General features: G+C 36.9%; 1 protein-coding gene across 1 annotated transcript in view; it reads right to left on the reverse strand.

Annotated features, from left to right (window-relative positions):
- LOC106081155 (mitogen-activated protein kinase ERK-A) overlaps positions 1-22,000 on the reverse strand; it is a 90,713-nt gene that overhangs the window by 26,604 nt on the left and 42,109 nt on the right. The window contains exon 6 of the mRNA XM_013242937.2: positions 5,874-6,062. Within this exon, the coding sequence (XP_013098391.2) occupies positions 5,874-6,062 (189 nt within the window). The remainder of the gene's footprint in view (positions 1-5,873; positions 6,063-22,000) is intronic.

Here is a 22,000-nt window from a genome sequence, read left to right on the forward strand (position 1 = left end):
CCTCCACGAGATAACGTCCAGTAATGGGTTGAGGCTGATAGATTTCGCCGCGGCAAAAAACATGGTAGTTAGTAGCACCAGATTTCAACATAAAAATATTCACAAAGCCACATGGCTCTCATCCGATCAAAACACGAGAAACCAAATTGATCACGTTGTGATAGATGGAAGGCATTCATCCAGCGTGTTAGATGTACGATCGAGCCGTGGAGCGAATATAGATACGGATCATTACCTCGTTGCAGCAAAGGTTCGCACCCGTTTGAACATGGCGAGGAAAGTACGATCTGACACTGCACGGAAGCTGGACATTGAAAAGCTACAAACATAACAAATGGCAGCGGCATTTGTTATGTTTGTTATATTGTTATATCATCGGAACACTCCTTGTTCCGATGATATAATGGCGCAGTGGCAAACTATTGCCCACTCCATGGAAAATGCCGCGAAATCTGTACTTGGGTACAGGAAGCCTCCTCCAAGAAACTCATGGTACGACCAAGAGTGTCGAAATGCTACTGAAGTCAAGAATGCGACATATGGAGCAACCCTGCAATCAGTAGCAACGATGAAGGAGAGGTATCGGGAGAAAAGGAGAGCGGAGAAACGTCTATTCCGCAGAAAGAAAAAGGAAATGGAAAGACGTGAGTGTGAGCGAATTGATATGTACAGGAGTCGGAATGAAGTCCGGAATTCTACCAAAGAATTAAACATCAAACCGATGGCTTTGGTACAGGCACATCCTCCTGCTCAGACAAAGAAGGAAATCTGGTAACTGACACAGATAACATGCTGAGGATATGGAAAGAACATTTTACCCAACTGCTAGTGTCCGACGTTGGCGGCGAAGAGGATACCGCAAAACCAATCAATGATGATGGTATAGAATGTTTACCTCCTAGTCAATATGAGGTCCAGGTAGCAGTGACCCGACTAAAGAACAACAAGATAACAGGAGCCGACGGGTTACTGTTTCAACTCCCAAAAAGCCTTGCACAACCGAACAGATAAAGAAAATGGAGAAAGCTGGGAACCACAACTTTGAGACAGTCAGTAACTTTATTTGCCTCGGCACCGCCGTAACCGAAAGTGAAGAATAATACTGGCAAACAGATGCTACTTTGGACTAAGTAAGCAGTTTAGAAACAAAGCCCCCTCTCGACAGACGAAGACTACACTTTACAAGACACTGATACTACCCGTGCTGTTATATGGTTCTGAAGCATGGTTACTTGTGGAAGCAGATGAGGCAGTGCTTGGAGTATTTGAGAGAAAGATTCTTCGTAAAATATATGGACCAGTTTGCGTTAACGGAGAATATAGGCAACGTATGAACCACGAGCTGTATGAGCGACGATAGCATAGTTACACGCATCAAAATACAACGGCTGCGTTGGCTAGGTCATGGTGTCAGAATGGATGAAGAAGCTCCAGCAAAGAAGTCTTTTGGTACACGCAAACCGGGAAGACCAAAAGCCCGCTGGAAAGATCAAGTGGTGGGAGACACCTCGAAACTTGGTGTCAGAGATTTGAGAATGAGCGCAGAAGATCGAGGCGCTTGGAACGCTATTCTACGTTCGGCTAGTGGAACAAATATTCTGTCATAGCCAATTAAAGTAAAGTAAGTACAATCCATTAAGCATTTTTATGAAAAGGGAACTTAATATAAAAGTTAAATTAAGTAAATTAAAAAAGAAAAATATGCAAATGAAATTAATACCTACGGATTTGAGCGGACATGGTCTGGCTGGACCACAACATACATTTCCCAAATTCTGGTACTGTCAACAGATTTAAAACAATTAATTTATTTTTTTAGCTGGAAACAAAGTTGACTCAGTTTGAAATTTTAAAATTTTTTCGTTGAAGGAAATATTTTATTTTTATATATTTATGCTTTTATTATACCCACCAACATAGAATGGAGGAAATCACGACAACGGTCGAACGAATAAGGATATCCGCTTGAAATGTTGCACAGGGACTTCTTGTTGATATAGGTCGTTGGGAATTATCTTATTGGATCAGATTTGGACCCTATCGTTTCATATTTGGATATAGACCCATATATACTGATCTCCCAATTTCACTTCTTGAGCATTCTAATAACCGTACCAACCGTGCGGTCCAAATAGGACATTGACCGAATATAACTCCCATATAAACTGATCTCCCGATTTGGCATCTTAAGCCGCAATTGTTACTCGATTAAGTGAAATTTTGCACAGAGTGTATTGTTTTGACTTCTAACATTCATGGTAAGTAGTTTCTAAATCGGTCTTTAAGCTAATATCGATTCCATATTTCAATTAGTCTTCTACGGCACATAGAAGCTTCAATTTTTGCCTCATTTAGCAGGGTTCTGTTGTTTTCTTAACTATATCTCCACCTTATTTTTTTTTAAACAAATAAAATTACAAAATTAGTTAATATTAAAACATTTTTTAAACTAAAAATAAAATTTCAAAACATTTATTTATTTTATAGCTCTTTTAAAGTTGTGGTCTCGCCAGACCACATCCGCTCAACAACGTAGAAAAAAAAGTTCACACATCCATGGGTTAGACGTTATACAGATTGGAATTTGAAAACTCGAGGGGTTTCTTTCCCCAATTTTTAATAAAAAATTGCCTTTTTTGAAGTACATAAAGCACCCGTTTATGTTCACATATCTTGTTCAAATTTCACTTACAACGTATCTACAATATGTGGTCTTTACAAAAAAAAAAAAAAAAAATTAATGTATTTAAGCAAGTTTTTTTCCAATAAAAAACTTTTTTGACCAAAAATACAAAAATACAAGTTTTTAAATTTTTTTGACTTCCAAACTGTAAAACTTTTATCTGAATATTCAATTACACTCTATCGGATAGGTGAGATGTGCACATTAGGTAGCGATTTTGAAGCTGGGTATAAAATATTTTATATACAAATTATACATCGTTGAAAAGGTCTAGACTTGTAGAAGACCAAAAAAAGTATGATAACACAAAAATTAAGATTTTTGATGAGAACTTTTTGTAAAAGCAAAAATATGGTAAAAATTAAACAATTGTAAAAAAACACGAATAAAGATATCTTAGCAATTCTTTTTGAATTTTGCAGGAAAAATTGTACTTAAAAAACTAAAAATAAATTCTGGCCGATTTTTTTTTGCAATAATCCCCAAAATGCCCCTTTCGGGCAAAGATGGTTTCAAAATCGGCATTTTTTAGTAAATTTGCTGTGGAAATTTATTGGAATGTGCAAAATATTTTTTTGCGTGGGTTTAGAGGACATATGGAGTAAAAAAAAACATGTGTCCAATTTTTGGATCTGGGCTTTGGAAACTTTGTACGCGAGGGGTTTTTCCAATTTTTTTTTTAATAAAAAATTGCGTATTTTGGAGTACATATAGCGGTTTAAGTTGACATATCTTGACATAATTTGTCTTAAAAAGCATCTACTATATATCCTCTTCACAAACAAAAAAAGAAAAAAATGAAGGTATTTAAGCAAGTTTTTTCAATAAAGACTAATCATGGAAAGTACTTTTTTTTACCAAAAAATGCAAAAAATACGAATCCAAATCATGAATAAAAATTAAAATCGAACCACAAATGCTTTCGTAAATTGCAAAATACAAAGCAGATCTCTGTCAAAATTTCGAAAAAAAAACAAAAAGAGTTAAATATCTTCAAAACCAGTGGAGACATTGTATACCTCAAGCGGAGGGATTTTTGAGCAAAAAAAGAATTTTGAAAATCGGACCATAAATGAAGATTTCGGAGTACTGAGGTGACCAACTTTAGGGGCCTGCACACGAACTCGCTAACACCTCAGCTCTAAATGTTCCAAATTTCAAAGAGATATCTCTACTCTCTTCTCACATAGCATATTTTTTTATTAGTAGTTTTTTTCGATTTTCTCCCACTGTGTGTCGTGGGTTTTTCATAATACGATGCGTGTACAACAAGAAAAGCACCAAAAACTACGAATGCGTATTTATGAGAAAAACAAACTGTCCCCAACATAGAGACATTTATACCGGTGTTTTCACCGGTTTATTCTGCGAAAAGAAAAATACCTCAAAGCAGCCACGCAATGGAATAAAATTACTAATAGAGACACTATCAAAATGTTGTAATTACTTACGAATTGTCTTCTTTTTATAACTTAAAATCTAAAAGGAGAGAAAAACAAATGGTTACCATTCATACCCGTGCTTCATTGCAATATCCATTTCATAAATTAAAGCACTAGCACTTCAAAATAGTTCGCGGACTTGTCGCGGAAAAGTGACTAAAAAATTAAAAAAAAAAATACATAAAAACCATAAAAAAGTTTTTAAAATCATTGTTTTTTTGTGACGCAAAGGTTTTTATTAAGGGTCTATGTCCCATGATAGTGATAGGCGTTCTAAACTCGGCATAGAAAGCTATTGAAACTAGAACTCCGCTAGTCGGGACGAGTGTTTTGAGTCCTTGACTTACATGAACTATCACTTAAAACCATTTTTTTGTCATTTTGTTCCCAAACCAGAAAGTGGAATACGGGCCAAATACAGAAAAAGACCCAAATCTCCTCGTAAACCACTGACAAAACTCACAAAATTGTTTAAGTAGAGAGAGTGACTAAGAAAAAACTGAGAGCAAGCAGAAAAATAAAAAAATATTTTTCAGCCATTAACAAATGTCCAAAGAAATCAATAACCTATCAAATTTTTTGGAATTAGCAGAGGTACTAGTTCGACTCGTTTGCCAAATCTATGGAACGATTGGCGAACGAATCTGGTAACAAAACGAAAAAAGGCTAGTGGTTTAGGCCGTTATTGTTTAATTGAATAACATACAGTATCCAATCATATTTATAGATAAATTTTTTAAGATTCAATTAAAAAATGGCCGATGTTGTTTAATTGAAAAAGATAAAATTTTCAATAATATTTATATATAAAAAAATTTTTAGATTCAATTAAAAAATGATTTTTTTACCCTCCGGGGGGTTATATGGTCCTTTAGGTGCTTTTTCAATTGATGTCTCAAAATTTAAAAAAAAAATGCGTTTTCATATAAAATTCCAAACAAAAAAATATAAGGTCCCTTTGGACCGAACTTGTACCTGGGCAACGGCAACGGAAGACTCAACCGTCGGAGGGTTAATTGAAAATGACAAAAATTTCTCCCCAAAGAAAGAGTCGAGCTAATTTGACAAAGGGAATCATCATCACAAGAAATGCAAATATTTTTCAATCACAATCGCAATTAAAAAAAGTTCAGATTCAATTACAAAAATGATTGAATCAAATAATTTTTTAGTTGAAAATGACAAAAATTTCAATCGCGATCTCAAATGAAAAAAATTCAGCTTCAATTAAGAAAAATAATTGAATCAATTAATTTTTTAATTGAAAATTTCCTAAATTTCAGTCACCATCGTTTGAAAAAAAAACCGGATTCAATTAAAAAATGAGTGATTCAATTAATTTTTTAATTGAAAAAATGTTCGTGATATTTTTACTGTGTAGATCCTTACACTTAAGCTCTAATAAAAACAAAGGCTAAATTGCAGAAATGTAACGGAAAATTTTGATTCCCGCAATATAAAAGAAAATTAGCGGGGTGGGTTAGGTAAAGCTGGTGATGTATAATAACAGTAATTAATATAATGTTATTATAGTAAATCTGAAAAAAGTTAAGATTCAATTTAAAAAGAAAAAATTTAATCGACTAATTTTTGAATTGAAAACTTTTTTTAAGCAAAATTTAAGTTAAAAACTTTTTTAGCATGGGACTATCTGCTGTGCAGATAATTGTATTATATTGTACTGCACAAAACTTTTGAAATCGTTGTTATAAAAAAGTAGGTATATTTGAAAAAAAAAATAAACTTACCTCATCTCCAGGATCGTAATACTGTTCTAGATAAGGATGCGCTAATGCCTCTTCCACTGGTATTCGATTATGTGGATTGAATGTTAACATTTTACCCAACAAGTCCAAAGCCAAATCATCAGCATTAGGGAAAAGTCGTGGCCATGGCACTTTCGGTTTAAATGGTAATGACTCCAAGTAATTTCGTGCCTATAAGTAAAAAGTGTCAATTTAAGTTGAAAACAACTGTAGAACGAATGAGTAAGACTTTATGTTTAATAACTTTTTTTGTGGGAAAATGAGTTTGTCCGAATCCATAACATCAGAGCAAGTTTGAAGTTCTGGAGAGAATTGCTGTGCAAAGTTGTCTTGGATAGTTTTCGATATCATGCGATTACAGATAATATTCTAAACCCATTTATCGTGTTTTCTCCTGTATAGTACTAACTTAAAAGTGAAGATTTGATGTTGTACATCAAAAAACCTGTTCCATTCACGTGCTAAAAGTTTTCACATCGACACATTCGAATGTAATAACAAGGAAAATCAAAAATGTTTTAATTTACCTGCTTATTAAAAGCTTCAAATCAACGTTTAAAAACGTGCAAATGCATCGTAGAAACTCCAAAATCCTTTCTTTAGTTTCCTTTTGCTTAACAAATTTGAATGTAATCTTTTAACATATTTTTTTAAAACTACGCTGTTTTAATTTGTTACATTAAACATTTAACTTGGGAAAGTTCCTTTAAATGTAGTATATTTATATTTTCATTCAAGTTCCCTTGATGGGCTCACTCAATGCATAAGACCTGATGTCTTCCAACTATTCTAACTGTCGTGGCCGTTACCGATATTTCTAAGATCGTTCAGGGCATGCCACGATTGAGTGTTCGTCAATGTGTTTTTAGGGAAAATATGCAGTGGTGATCGCTTTATTCTGTCCTGTATAGTAGTATAGTATAGGAAAAGGCGCATTTTTGGTCCAACTTCAGAGCGCCGTACGATTTGAGACGCATGCCAAGCAATTTTTGTTTTTTGGTTTAAGGAAAAGTTTTTCGTGAGTCGTGATATACTCGAAAAGGCTGGCTCTATATTCGTTTTTCACATTTGAAAACACATGTTTTTCGCGGTTACTTTTTTGAAACACTACACAAATCTCAATGGTAATGTAATGATTGAATGCCCTACTGAATGAAATCTGCAATTTTTTTTTGCTTCAATTCTTTATTATACAGTTATCAAAATGTCACGAAAAGCAAACATATAACCAGCTTAAAGTTGTGAATTTGTGAGCCCTCATGCACCTACACGTTCGAAAAGTTCCATGCGCCGCCTCAGTGTACGTGTTCGTCGTTTCTCGTTATGGAAGAGGCACATCCCGAAGTGCCTTTTCCACACACTTCTGTTTCGTGGCGGGATTTAAGAGAACCCCGGACCCTGGTTCTGTTCAGTTTACGGGAACCACTTCCATCATTGGGCGGTGTCGGTGGGACAGTGTTGCCAGTATTTCTGCCCAAATTGAGTTTTTTTTTATTGAAAATGGGGACTAAATTTGTGACTTGAGAACTTGGGATTCAATATGGATTTTGGAAAAAAAATTAAGACTTTTGGGGAGAAAGTTTTTAAATTTGGTTTATTTAATTTTATTTGAAAATTTTCATTTTTGTAATTTACCACAGACAGAATGTCTGCCATTACACAAAAATAAATGCAATGGAAAAGGTACTGTTATCGAAAAATGTATTTCATAACGGCTTCTTTAATATCGATCTTATAATAACTTATTCTGATGTTTTTCAGTCGAGTTTTTGCTCAAAACATGTAATTTATAAAATAGTCTATGTGAGTAGCTAGGCATAAACCAGCCCCAGAATATTTTCTATTGCATTTTTGGGAAAATCCCCGGAGGAGTTTTGTTTCTAAGGAGTGATCATGGACCCAAACATAAACCTCAAATTCGAGTTCGAGGAGTTTTACATATGTGAACCGTGTTGCATTGAAATCGAGGGTGCGCCCTATACAGCGCGTTTTTCACAAACAGTTTAAAATAACATTTACATATTACATTTTTTATTGGTCCAATTAAAAAATTAATTGGATATTTTGGAAATTTCAATCATTTTTTAATTGTATCAATTAAAAATTCAATGAATTTTTTAATTGGATCAATCAAAATCTATTTGGGATTTTTTTTTCTGTGTAGTGTGAACGATTGAGATTTTTTTTTTTCAAAACGATACAAGCAAAACGAGTGAATGTAGACATAGCATTTAAAATACCCTTCTTATGTTATGTGATGCAAAAATAAAAACAAAGGCTGCACTGCAGAAATGTACCGGAAAATGTGTTTTCTCGAATTATAAAAGAAACGGTAGGGAGGCGGGGTGGATCTAGCTATTCTTATATACTAACCCCATTAGAAAAACATTTATCAAGAATATGTTATTATTAGATTGATTCTGAACAAGCCGTTATGGCATAAATATGCATATTTTTTATCATAAATATGATTAGAAATGCGTCTAGAGAATTAATATTCTAATCGAAAGACTGCTTTATGGGAGTTTTATCTTATATGAAGAAAGTATTGTATTTAACAAAATTTCGAGCGGCTGTATTTTTTCGAAAAACGGAGGTCATAACAGTGCTATATTAAAGAAATAATATACTAATATTCTATACTTAAAAAAATGGGCTCCAATCACGAAATTAATTGATCCAATCAATTAATTTGAAAAAGGTGATTGAAAAAACTATCAATTGAAAAAATTGCATATTCAGTTAAAAACATTTATTGTAAAATTTTGAAAATTCCAGTACATTTTATGATTGACCCAATAAAAAAAATTTTAAATTTCTAATTAATTTTTAATTGATTGAAATATGTAAACGTTATATCCAAAACTAACTGTATAGGGCGAGCACCCTCGATTTCGATGCAACTTGGTACATTCTGCTAAGCTCCTGGAAAAGGATTTTGAGGTTTATGTTTGGGTCCATGATCACTCCTTAGGCAAGAAACACCCCTGCGGGGTTTTCCAAAATATTGCGGATGTCGGATGGGTCCTTAAAATATGCTTCAACGGAAAATATTGTTTCCCAAATTATAAAAGAAAGAGTAACAGGTGGGTTTAGTTCTAGCTGCCCACATCGACTAACAGTAATTAATATATTTGAGTATATTTATGAATTATGCGTATTGGGGAAGTAACCCCAAAAAGAAAACATTTATCTAGAATATGTATCGAAAGAGAAACAACGAAAATGGGTTTGGCAATAAATGGAGATAAGACAAAGTAGATGATATCAACTAGAGAAGTGCGCGTGAAATATTTTCCACCCACGTACGACATTTTTATGTCGACTTACTTTCACGCACGCTCATGAGACGAAAAATTTACTCACGCCCGACTCACGAGAAAATCACGAGTCATAGTTAAACAAATATTTTTCCATGAAGCGAATAATTTTTTTCATGCGTGTCATATCGTACAGCATTTGAACTTACTAAAATTAATACATAAAATGTATCAGCACTGCATAACCGGTTATTTGATCTTTTAATTGTTATGCATCTGTAAACAGATTCGTACGTTAAAATACCGTATGATTTGATAGCATGGAAAAAGTTTGTTTTTAGTTATTTTTTTTAACTTTAGTCGTGATTTTTTCGTGAGTGGTGAGTGTCTCGTCAGTCGTGATTAGTGTCGTGAACATGATTTCACTCACGTTCACGCACGAAGAATTTCAATTCAATCACGGTTAAGCACGCCCACGTGATTGGATTTGGATCTTATTCACTAATCACGTGACCCGCGCGTAATTCACGCGTGACATGACAACTCATGGCTCACGTGCACATCTCAAATATCAACTCCAACAAAGCCCTGTAAACTTGAGCAGATAAAGAAAATGGAGAAAGTTGGGAACTACAAGTTTGAGGTAGTCATCAATTTTACCTACCTCGTCGCCGCCGTAACCGAAACAAATGGCACCCGTTTTTAAATAAAACTAAGGATAATATTGGTTAACGTATGCTACTTTGGATAGACAAGCAGCTGAGGAGCAAAGCCACTTCTCGACAAATGAAGATTACACTATACAAGACACTGATACTACCCGTGCTGATTTATGGCTCCGAAGCATTGATACTTGCGAAAGCAGATGAGGCAGTACTGGGACGGGAAGCACGCCGATAAATCTGTATGCACACATTAAAAAGTTACTCTTTGGCAAACAAAGATTACTATGTAAAAGGTTTTTTTTTTTGGCATTGCGTGTGTTGTTGATGCTAGATGTTATTTTTGTGGTGGAGATATTGGCGATTGGTGGTTTACCTTTCTTACTGCGCTCGAAGAAAGTGCCCTAATATGATCCAATGTTCGTCCCAAAAAGGCATGCTTCTACCATTGCAAAGCTCACTAATTAGTGAGTCGTGGAAGCAGACTGATGTTGGAGCTTGGTTAGCTTCGAAATCGCGATCTCTGTATCTTGCCCAATGCATTAATCGCAACCACATTCTAAATAGAAATAAAAACAAACCCTATATTGATTTCTGCTGGACAAATAAACCCAAGAACATAATGAAACAACCAAAATAAAGTAGCGCAAAAACAGAACAAAAATCCAGAAACCATCCATCCATTTCCGTCCGTCGCTCTGTTGAAATCACTCTACAGCCTATAAAAATAATACGCATAGTTCATAGAAGGCCTAAATCTTGATATATTACCGATCTCCCGATATAATTTCCCGAGTTTATTAAACTCGTTTTTTGCCCCGATTTCAATGAACAACTGTGACGAAATTGGAGCGATCTCTCGGTTTAAGGTCTTGAGCCCGTAAATGCACATTTACTACCCATTTACCCCGTAACTGTAGGTTGCATGAACCAGATCCGATCATACGAGTATAGTCCTATTTTCTGATTGAACGCACAAGAACCGCACTTATTTCCCAAAATTTACGAAATTTCGAAGAGATTTCTTGACACTCGAACCAGTTACAGTCAATATCAGAACTTAGGCACTCTTTTTCAGAAATTTGAAGATCCCTTGTAACCCTGCACTACGAACGAAAACACAGAAACAACAAGAAGTGAACGAGTTTTGAGTAATCCCCATTGACTTTTCACTAAATCATTTGGTATTTATATTTTAGAAAAACATACCAAAAATTGGGGTTAACCTATCAATTTTGGTAGGAACCTCCCAAAAACGTCATCACTGATTACAATTTTAAAAATAGATGGATGCTGAAGAAGCCGTTGTGCCATTAATACGTATATGCAGTCATAACAGTGCTATTGGGTCCAAAAAAATCTGATTCAATAAAAAAATGATTGAAAGAACTAATTGTTTAACTGCAAAAGATTCAATTAAAAAAATGATCGAGTCAATTAATTTCTTAATTGAAAATGATTATATTTTCAATTACATTTTAAAATAAAAAAGTTTTCGTGATATTTTTTCTGTGTAATAAATTTCTCACATTTCGTGGGGTAGTACCAACATTAATAAGCGGGGCCAAGCCCTGTCAGAGTTCTTGAATACTAACTAAGACCTAATAATACTTAATATTGGGAACACCGCTATCTTTGTTAATAGAATTGGGGAGGAGGTTTTAGATGTGACGATATGTTCGGAAAATCTAATCGATGAGGTTCAGCATTGAAGGGTCTCCATAGAACACTCATTCTCTGACCATCGCTACATTAGGTTTAGAATCGCACGGCCAACGCAGAACCCGATAAGCTTCTATAATAAGTTGAAGACCAACTGGACAAAATTCGGAAGACTACTCAGAATAAGACTTCAGCAAGTTAATTTAGATTGTCAAATCATAGAAGACATTGACGACAATATCAAAAGGATTACAACTGCACTGGTGGGATCTTCCTCTTCGGGAAAGGAAATCAGCCCAAGAAAAACCCTGGATGACGCAGAAGGTTCGCAACATTGGCAAAGCAGACTTTACAACAGAGCACGTCGTAAAAAAACGGAAGTATATTGGGATGTGTATTACGCACAGCTCAAGGAATACAATAAAATTACCGGAGCGACAAAACGTGCCACCTGGAAGCTTTTCTGCGAACAGGTCGATAGCGTTAATGACTCCAAAGTTTCTCCCAAAAACCCATGTCCAAAATGAAACTTTAGTCGACAACATGGGAGTGAGAGCAGAGACAACAGAGGGTATCTTGAGGCTTTTGATGAAAACCCATTTTCCACAGGATACGACGGGACTCAAGGAGACACCGGAATCTTGAAATAATGAAGTTGAGGTTTATCCTTATAAGCCTTACGTCCTTTCTACTCAAAACCATGAGACGTATTGTGGTTACCATGATAAAGTGTAGGACATCCACCGAACTGCTCAAATACAAACAGCATGCCTATGCCAAGGGAAGGTCGGGGGAGACTGCCCTGCACGAGGCATAAAATAGAAGAATCCTTCGATGCCAAGAGGTACACATTGGCGGTATGCATTGACATCAAAGGGCGTTAAACAATGTGCGGACCGATACATTGATCCAATCCTTAGACCAGTACCGGGTGGACCGGGTCCTTAGAGACTGGATAAACCATATGCTAAGTGTGGATAAATTGATGGTCCCATGACATAAATATAAGGGAGAAAGTGGCACAAGGCCCGCCACAGGGGACATTTTATTGTCACTTCTATCGGTGACCACTATAAATGACCTATTACGGATGCTAATTGAAGAGGGATTCGGGACTCTGGTTTGCCGGGGGTGGTCAATTTCTTCAGGTGCAATGAGAGGCGGCTGTTCTCCAAGGACCACATTCACCCGATAGCAATTCACCGCATATGCTACTGTGTCTGCATGAATGTTGTCTAGGCCCGCTTGATCTAGAGGCTCCCTCTCACCTCACGCTATAGATCATGTAGATCTACCTTAAGGCTTCTAGCCGGTGAATACCTATCCACAAGACCCAGCGTTTAAGGCCTGGCTGGAGGGACGTGTTGGCGATATCCTCAAATAGTTTGGCATGGCTGGCCGATAGGTCCAGAGCTACGAGGATCGTCCTATCACATGGCCTGGGCTGATTAAAGCCACGGCAAATGACGGTGATGGCATGCAAAGCAGATGTTGTGCTATGCAGTCTTCGGAATCCATGTTGATGCTCGGCAAATGGAAATTCTCCTACGAGGCTAGGGAGGAGTAATGCCTCAGGCGTCTTTGCTACTGGTGAGAGATGGGAGATCGGTTTGTACGAGTCCCCCAAACTCGGGTCATTTCCAGGCCTTAGTAGCGGGATCACTCTGCCCATTTTCCAGACATCGTGAACTATAAGAGTGTTCAAAGACAGGTAGAGTACAGTAGTAAGGTACTCAAATCCAGGTAAATCCAGATTCATTCTTCAGCATCACTGTATAGATTCCGTCGGGGCCCAACGCCTTTAATGACATTCGTAAGTTCCACAAATGACATTCGTAACTTCGTCCACGGTATATTGTGATGGCTGTCCATATGCTCGGAGACCACGGATACGGCGAATGGCTCTCTTGCTTGCCCTGTCACTCCCGGGATGCACAATAAATTGACGGTTGAACAACCTGGCGCATCTCTTGGGATCAGTCACGGTTATGTCGCCAAAAGTGACTGAAGTCCTGTCGTCCCGTCTAACGGAATGCTAGAGTGACTTAACAGTAGACCATAATTTGTCTTAGCTCTGTTTATTTCCTGTTGACTACCCTGTTAATTTCCGGATTCAGCTCGCTGATTCTGGGATTAGTGAGGTCCGTGCAACGAATCCCATAACGCTCGTCTGCGAGTACCATTTCCTGCGCAGGGAAATTCGACAGGCTGGTATAAAACGAGCGGCTGCAGCGTTAATGATGTCTCGGAGTTTCCTCTCGGGAGGGGGAGTCAGTTTTCTGAAGCGGCGATTGGTGTATTCTCTGAAGCCGACCCAATCGGCCTTCTTTCGATTGATAAATGTCCGGCGATCAGAGGTTATAAAGTCGGATGGTCGGTCGCTGGTGAGAATTATGGGAAGGTGGACTGATCCCAAACTAATGACGGCTTGCCAGGATACGTCGCTCAGGAGATCAGGGGATGCAATGAAAATGTCTGGCGAGCTACTACACCTCCTCGTAATTCTAGTGGGAGCATCCTCATTCACCATGTAAAACGTGGGGCCTTCAATCTTCTCTGCCAAAGCTCTGTCCCGCTGATCGTTACCTGGAGGAGAATGCCATGAAACGTGATGCACATTAAAGTCTCCTAGAACAAGACGATTATGACCAGATAGTAGCCCACTTATGTCGGGCTTGTAAGCCTGGCCGTTGGGATACCGCTACCAACCGCTGGTATGTACCGGACCTGACTGCAATTCTCCATGTAGGCGTCACTAGAGCCAGGCGTAGGCGAGATGGGTCTATACTGCAGCGATCCAGTATGACAAAGTCCCGGATCGCTGCAATCAATATGCCCTTCCGACTCATAAAATCCACAATGTCGTCGATCTTGCCATGGAGACCGTTGCAGTTCAGTTGCAACACTTGAGATCGAGTGGGAGGCACTGCTGCCAGCGGCACATTCTTGAATTGACGGAACCCTAGTACTGCCATCTGGAAGATCATGTTATACGGATGGATCAAAGCTAAAGGACAGAGTGGGCCTGGCAGTCTGCATTGAGAACCCAGAGACTGAGATATGTTTAGATTGCCTGACTATAATACGGTCCTGCAGGCGGAGATCCGGGCCATCAGGGAATGCGTGAGGCGGACGTCGAGTATGAACATCATTACGGACAGTAAACAGGCCATAAGGGCAATAATAGCCAGGACGGTAAGATCACGAACAGCCTGGGAATGTTAGAAGGAGATAAACGCCTTCTCTGACGATGGTACAATCCGCATCGTTTGGGTGCCGGGCCATAGCGGAGTAACTGGGAATGAAAAGGCAGGCGATATGGCAGTGAAGGCCAGAGAACTGCCGTCAATAAACTTGGTTAACCCGAAGCCTTTCGAGTCGACGCAGTCCGAGTTAAGAGCGTGGGCGACGAATGCGCTTGTAACCACGTGGAACACCGAACGGTGGGTAGGACGGCGAAAATCCTATGGACAGATCCAGATCGTGAGAAGACGAGGCTATTACTAAAAGAAAGTAAGAAAAAGGTCAGTATAACTTTCGGTATCATAACGGTAGACATAGGACTACGAGCTCACTTATGTAAAATCGGGGCGGCAAGTGATATCATGCGTAGGGCATGCGGGGAAGATGATGAGACGTTGGAGCATTTCTTATGCCATTGCCCGGCTTTCGCGGCTAACAGATACCGGCACTTAGGTGGGGACACAATACCAGGCATGAAACAATTTATAATACGTGGCATGGAAAACTATTAAGGATTTTGTAAGTACCACGGCATTCCTAACTTAGATTTTCTTTTTCGAGGTTACTTTATAATATTTAGAACGCACAACAATCCGATTACTGGCTTAGTGGTATTTCCATAGTGGCATGGGGCGTATTGAGTGGTTTGAAAATAAGAGATTGTGGCATAAGCAAACTCTGAAATATCTGTGTCGCATGTAAAATGTCCAAGAAGCCACTTACAGCGGTCAAAAAAAGTATTCATCATTCAATGTTTTTTTTTTTAATAAGTCTACAAAAGACAATTGGAATAAAAACATATTAAACTAATGATGCAGTAGTGCTTGTGTGATATATATGTACACAATTTCATTGTTTTTAAAGAAAAAAATAGTATTTATTGGAACAAAAAGGGCCATTTTACAGCTGAACACAAAAAATTAAACAAAAAAAGTATTCATCATTGCAAAAAAACAAAAAAATAAATAACATAATTTAAAAAAATTAATACTTTGTTATTCGACCACCGCGTCTTATAACTTCTTTTAAACGGTTTGACATCGATTGGACTAATTTAGCGGTTATATTTTGGTCTATATTAGTCCATTCCTCCGTTATCACCTGTTGCATTTGATTCTTGCTCGAAAAATTGCGCGTTCTCAATTTGCGTTCGAGATGTTCCCAAAGATGTTCAATTGGGTTCAAGTCGGGACTTTGAGGAGGAGTTTTAATGACTTTGGGGCAGTTATACAGCATCCACATCTTGGTATTTAAAGCAGAATGTTTGGGGTCATTATCTTGATAATATTGAAAGTTATTACCAAGCCCATGTTTTACAGCACTATCTTTTAAATTCCTCTTTAAAATGTCAATGTAATACTTATGATCCATTACTCCATTAATAATTTCAAGATTTCCCGCTCCTGAAGCCGCCATACACCCCCAAACCATTAAACCACCTCCACCATGTTTTACAGTAGCAACTGTGTTTCGTTCTTCAAGCTCTGTATTTGGTTTTCTGTACACTATGACCTTTCCATCGCACCCAAAAAGATTAAACTTGCTCTCGTCTGCAAAAATGACTGTTTTCCAAAATGATTCGGGCTGTTTTACATACATTTTTGCGAAGTTTAGCCTTTTCACTCGGTTTATTTTATTTATAAAGGGCTTCTTACGTGCAGTTCTTCCTCTGTAACTATGCCTTTTGAGTGTATTTCGAATTGTTTGTGTAGTAACTTCCTTCCCTAAATATTCCATAGTGTTTTTACGAAGAATGGTCGCATTTGTCTTCGGAGTTTTCTGAACTTGCCGCACTAGCCAACGCACATCTCCAACTGAAAGTGCTTTTGGTCGACAGATCTTGGTTTATTGTCAACAGTTTTCGTTTCTGTCCACTTTCTGATGATGGATTGTATAGTAGATCGTGGTCTATTTAATATTTCACTGATAGTTTTTTGAGTTAAACCATTCCTGTGGTGTTTTATTATCAAAACTTTTACCTCATCAGAAACCTCGTTTTGCTTACGACCCATTTTGACAAAAACTACAGCGGTCAAAAAAAGTATTCATCATTAGCAAAATTGATAATAAATTCACTTATTTTGGGTAATTGAAGAAAATTTAAAGTAAACAAATAATGCAGTTTTATGCAATAGTTTATTTTTCGTAATATGTTTTAAAAAAAATTCAAAAAATAAATTTAATTAGCGCAAAAAATGCAATTTTATATAATAACACCAAAAACAGAACAAAAAAAGTATTCATCATTGATGTGCTATCATCAAAGTCAAATTCAAATATTATTTGGGAATCCCCCTTTTCTGTTTTATTTAGTAAAGGAGGCTTTGCCCTTGACAGCAAATATTTAATTTCATTGAAAATATAGTTTTTGTCAAAATGGGTCGTAAGCAAAACGAGGTTTCTGATGAGGTAAAAGTTTTGATAATAAAACACCACAGGAAAATGGTTTAACTCAAAAAACTATCAGTGAAATATTAAATAGACCACGATCTACTATACAATCCATCATCAGAAAGTGGACAGAAACGAAAACTGTTGACAATAAACCAAGATCTGGTCGACCAAAAGCACTTTCAGTTGGAGATGTGCGTTGGCTAGTGCGGCAAGTTCAGAAAACTCCGAAGACAAATGCGACCATTCTTCGTAAAAACACTATGGAATATTTAGGGAAGGAAGTTACTACACAAACAATTCGAAATACACTCAAAAGGCATAGTTACAGAGGAAGAACTGCACGTAGGAAGCCCTTTATAAATAAAATAAACCGAGTGAAAAGGCTAAACTTCGCAAAAATGTATGTAAAACAGCCCGAATCATTTTGGAAAACAGTCATTTTTGCAGACGAGAGCAAGTTTAATCTTTTTGGGTGCGATGAAAAGGTCATAGTGTACAGAAAACCAAATACAGAGCTTGAAGAACGAAACACAGTTGCTACTGTAAAACATGGTGGAGGTGGTTTAATGGTTTGGGGGTGTATGGCGGCTTCAGCAGCGGGAAATCTTGAAATTATTAATGGAGTAATGGATCATAAGTATTACATTGACATTTTAAAGAGGAATTTAAAAGATAGTGCTGTAAAACTTGGGCTTGGTAATAACTTTCAATATTATCAAGATAATGACCCCAAACATTCTGCTTTAAATACCAAGATGTGGATGCTGTATAACTGCCCCAAAGTCATTAAAACTCCTCCTCAAAGTCCCGACTTGAACCCAATTGAACATCTTTGGGAACATCTCGAACGCAAATTGAGAACGCGCAATTTTTCGAGCAAGAGTCAAATGCAACAGGTGATAATGGAGGAATGGACTAATATAGACCAAAATATAACCGCTAAATTAGTCCAATCGATGTCAAACCGTTTAAAAGAAGTTATAAGACGCGGTGGTCGAATAACAAAGTATTAATTTTTTTAAATTATGTTATTTATTTTTTTGTTTTTTTGCAATGATGAATACTTTTTTTGTTTAATTTTTTGTGTTCAGCTGTAAAATGGCCCTTTTTGTTCCAATAAATACTATTTTTTTCTTTAAAAACAATGAAATTGTGTACATATATATCACACAAGCACTACTGCATCATTAGTTTAATATGTTTTTATTCCAATTGTCTTTTGTAGACTTATTAAAAAAAAACATTGAATGATGAATACTTTTTTTGACCGCTGTATATTTTCAATGAAATTAAATATTTGCTGTCAAGGGCAAAGCCTCCTTTACTAAATAAAACAGAAAAGGGGGATTCCCAAATAATATTTGAATTTGACTTTGATGATAGCACATCAATGATGAATACTTTTTTTGTTCTGTTTTTGGTGTTATTATATAAAATTGCATTTTTTGCGCTAATTAAATTTATTTTTTGAATTTATTTTAAAACATATTACGAAAAATAAACTATTGCATAAAACTGCATTATTTGTTTACTTTAAATTTTCTTCAATTACCCAAAATAAGTGAATTTATTATCAATTTTGCTAATGATGAATACTTTTTTTGACCGCTGTAATAAGAAATCTGAGAAAAACTCACGTTGAGTTTTGGATTTAATTTAATGCAGACAACGACTCCTGGCGTGAAAAAGTATTTCTTAACATTTATTGATGGTTTTTGCATATTCACTTGCGTGTACTTGTTAAGAAATTAAAATGACATTGCTGAAAATATTAAATGTTATGTGGAAACAAAGTACAGTCATTTTTCGCGATACCCTTCGATAATTAGATCTAATAATGGAGGGGAATATTCTGGAAACAATGTTAAGACATTTTTGGAAAAAAAAGAATTTAATATCATTATACTGATCCATATTGCCCGCAGCGAAACGGGGTCGCTGAACGAAACGAAAGTATCGATGTCTGGTGGAAATGGCGAGATCTTTGTTGACAAAGGCCAAGCTTCCAAATCTGTTTTGGGGCGAAGCTATCATGACATCGAATTATCTACAAAAACGTACATATATTCTAAATCAACAAATTTAACTCCGTACCAACTATGGGAAGATAAGATGCCCGATGTTAGTAATTTGAAGATTTTCACGTTTATACACCATATGGGAAACAGCGAAAATTGGATAACAAGTCGGTAGTCTTGACCGATGGGTTGCGATGAAAATTCTTATGGATATCGAATAATAAATCTCGAGAACGGAAAAATTGGTTAGGTTTAAAAGAGGGTGCGGATATATGTTTTGCGCTCTAAATACTAAAAGAAGAAGATCTAAGTTAGAAATTCCGTGCTACTTACAAAATCCTTAATTGTTTTCCATACCACGCCCCTAAGATGGTTCATGTCTAGTTTTGTGTTAGTCGCGAAAACCGGGCATTGGCATAGGAAATGCTCCAACGTTTCATCATCTTCCCTGCACGGGATAGCTGTGAGGACCACATAGATTGGTGTCTGTGAGCACCACACTGTGTGGTGCGTATGATGCTCGATGTGACAAGGTGGGTTATTGGCGTTTTCCAATAACCAATGGCCACTTGGTTCCCGCGGCGATCGGTCCTTTGAACCGGATCGAGCTTGCTCACCTACAGGAGCTTGACGAGGATCGCCACCCTTCACATGAAAATGTGGTTACAACAACAACATCATCTTCCCCACATGCTCTTCATATGGTATCACTTGCCACACCTATATTGCATAAGTGAGCTCGTAGTCATATGTGTCCTGTTATAATACCGAAAGCTATACTGACCTCCTTCTAACTTTTTTTCAGTAATAGCCTCGTCTTCTCACGATCTATATATCCTAATAAGATTTTCGCCATCGTGCCAAACGTTTCGCTGCCCACGGTATTATATACCTTAACTCGGAATGCTTCGACACAAAAGGCTTGGGGTTAACTAAGTTTATTGACGGCAGTCCACTGGCCTTAACGGCCACATCGTCTTCTCTTTGCATGTTCTCCCAGATGGCAATACCAGAGTTCCGACAATCCAAGGCCGTGCCTCTGGCAGCAGTGACTCGCACACGACCAAGTATCATCTCAGGTATCTGATGGGAAACCTCTTCTAATTGTATTTTTTGTATTTTGTTATGATAAAACCTATACAAAAGACAATGTCTTATATAAAGTATGGGTTGGTAAATTGATAAATACAATGAGTTCAATAAGTTTTCGTTTAAATAGAACAATAATTGGTAAAAAATATTTAACAATTTAAGCAAAGTTACTGATACAATATGTATATAAAAAAGGTTAATAAAATTAAAAAAAAACAGAAAAATAAACTAAAAACAAAATTTACCAATTTAATCAAGGTTATTGATAAAATAAATAAATAAAAATTTTTTAAAAAGACAAACCCAATAATTAATTAAAATGATTGTAAATCGAAGATTTAAACTGTCGTTCATTACTTATAATTTGAATACAATTGGGAAGATTATTCCAGAGACGTATTGCATTAACATAGAACTGTTGTTCAGATACACGGTATTTATGACGCAATTGTATTATTTGTTTACCTCTTGTAGAGTTGGCAAAACGCAATACAGAAGCCAGATATGACGGTTCATTAATATAAATAATCTTGTGGATCATTTGCAACGAGCGTATCTTAACAAACGAGTTAAATGATTCCGCAATTGTCCCAATACAGATCCCTGTGGAACACCTCTTGAGACTAGAAGGTAACAGACTAGAACACCGGCTATCAACACATACCGATTGGCTTCTATTCGAAGGATACGAAAATGTAAGATCCGTTGTTCTTTCAGAAAATTTAAATAAATGTTTCAGTTTAAGGCAAAGTATATTGGGATCACGGAATCAAATGCCTTCGAATGATCTAAAAGAACAAGAAAGGTAACTTTATCGCTGTCAATATCACTCCTTAAATCTTCGACTACTTCCAAAAGTGCAGTAGTGCAACAGTGCTTTGGCCGGAAACCAGATTGCAAATCCGTTAGCGGCGAATTATTCGCAATATGTCCTGATCCTGATATAGCCATCCGAGTTTCCTAACATCCTTCATTATACCGCGATGGCATGACTTGCTCCTATCCTCTATCCATTCTCGAAATATCTATCAGATATCGAAATCGTTCTATTGAGGAAACGTGGTGCTTCAAATTGGCACACCTTCGTCTTTCTCATGAGCAGGCAGATTTCAGTCTTCTCTGGGTAACATTGAGACCCCTGGGTCAAGCCCAGTCGAATGCCATCTGCAAGACCCCTTCGGCCCTTCTGCATAGCTGATCCTTACCTTTTAGAGGTATTATAACATCGTCTGTGTTGCTACACGGGTTCAAATCCCTCCTCAGCCAGAGGATGAGGAAATTTAAATATCTTTAAACAAGCAATATATGATTCCACAAAAATTTTGGAGAGTCCTGGCTGCCCTGGCATTTTAGACCAAATGATGACTCCCTTATCCGGGAAATCGGTTATCCGCAATGTCTCTGGTCCCGAGCAACAGGAATAATCGAGGTCCGACTGTAATTTAAATTTTTATGACAAATAACGCAGGTCCTCGGCCGAGTACCAGTGTTAGCAAAGAATAATTGACAGTTGATATGGTTCAGTCCAGAAACTTTGTTTCGGGACATCCATGGCTCCTGAATTAAGGCAATATGAATTTTGCCCTTGCCGATTTTCCCCATCAGAACGTGTGTAGCTGTCGCGCTCCGATGGGGGTTTATGTTAATTGGATTAATTAAAATATTAATTGAAAATTTAATGTCAATGATTTTTTAATTAAATAAAAAAATTTTGTAATTGAATTAACTAAGTTCATTTCCACGAAAATTGTCTGCTAATTGATGGCAAAATATACCGC

The sequence above is a fragment of the Stomoxys calcitrans genome, chromosome 3 (assembly GCF_963082655.1).
Source record: "Stomoxys calcitrans chromosome 3, idStoCalc2.1, whole genome shotgun sequence".
In the NCBI taxonomy this organism is placed as follows: Eukaryota; Metazoa; Arthropoda; class Insecta; order Diptera; family Muscidae; genus Stomoxys; species Stomoxys calcitrans.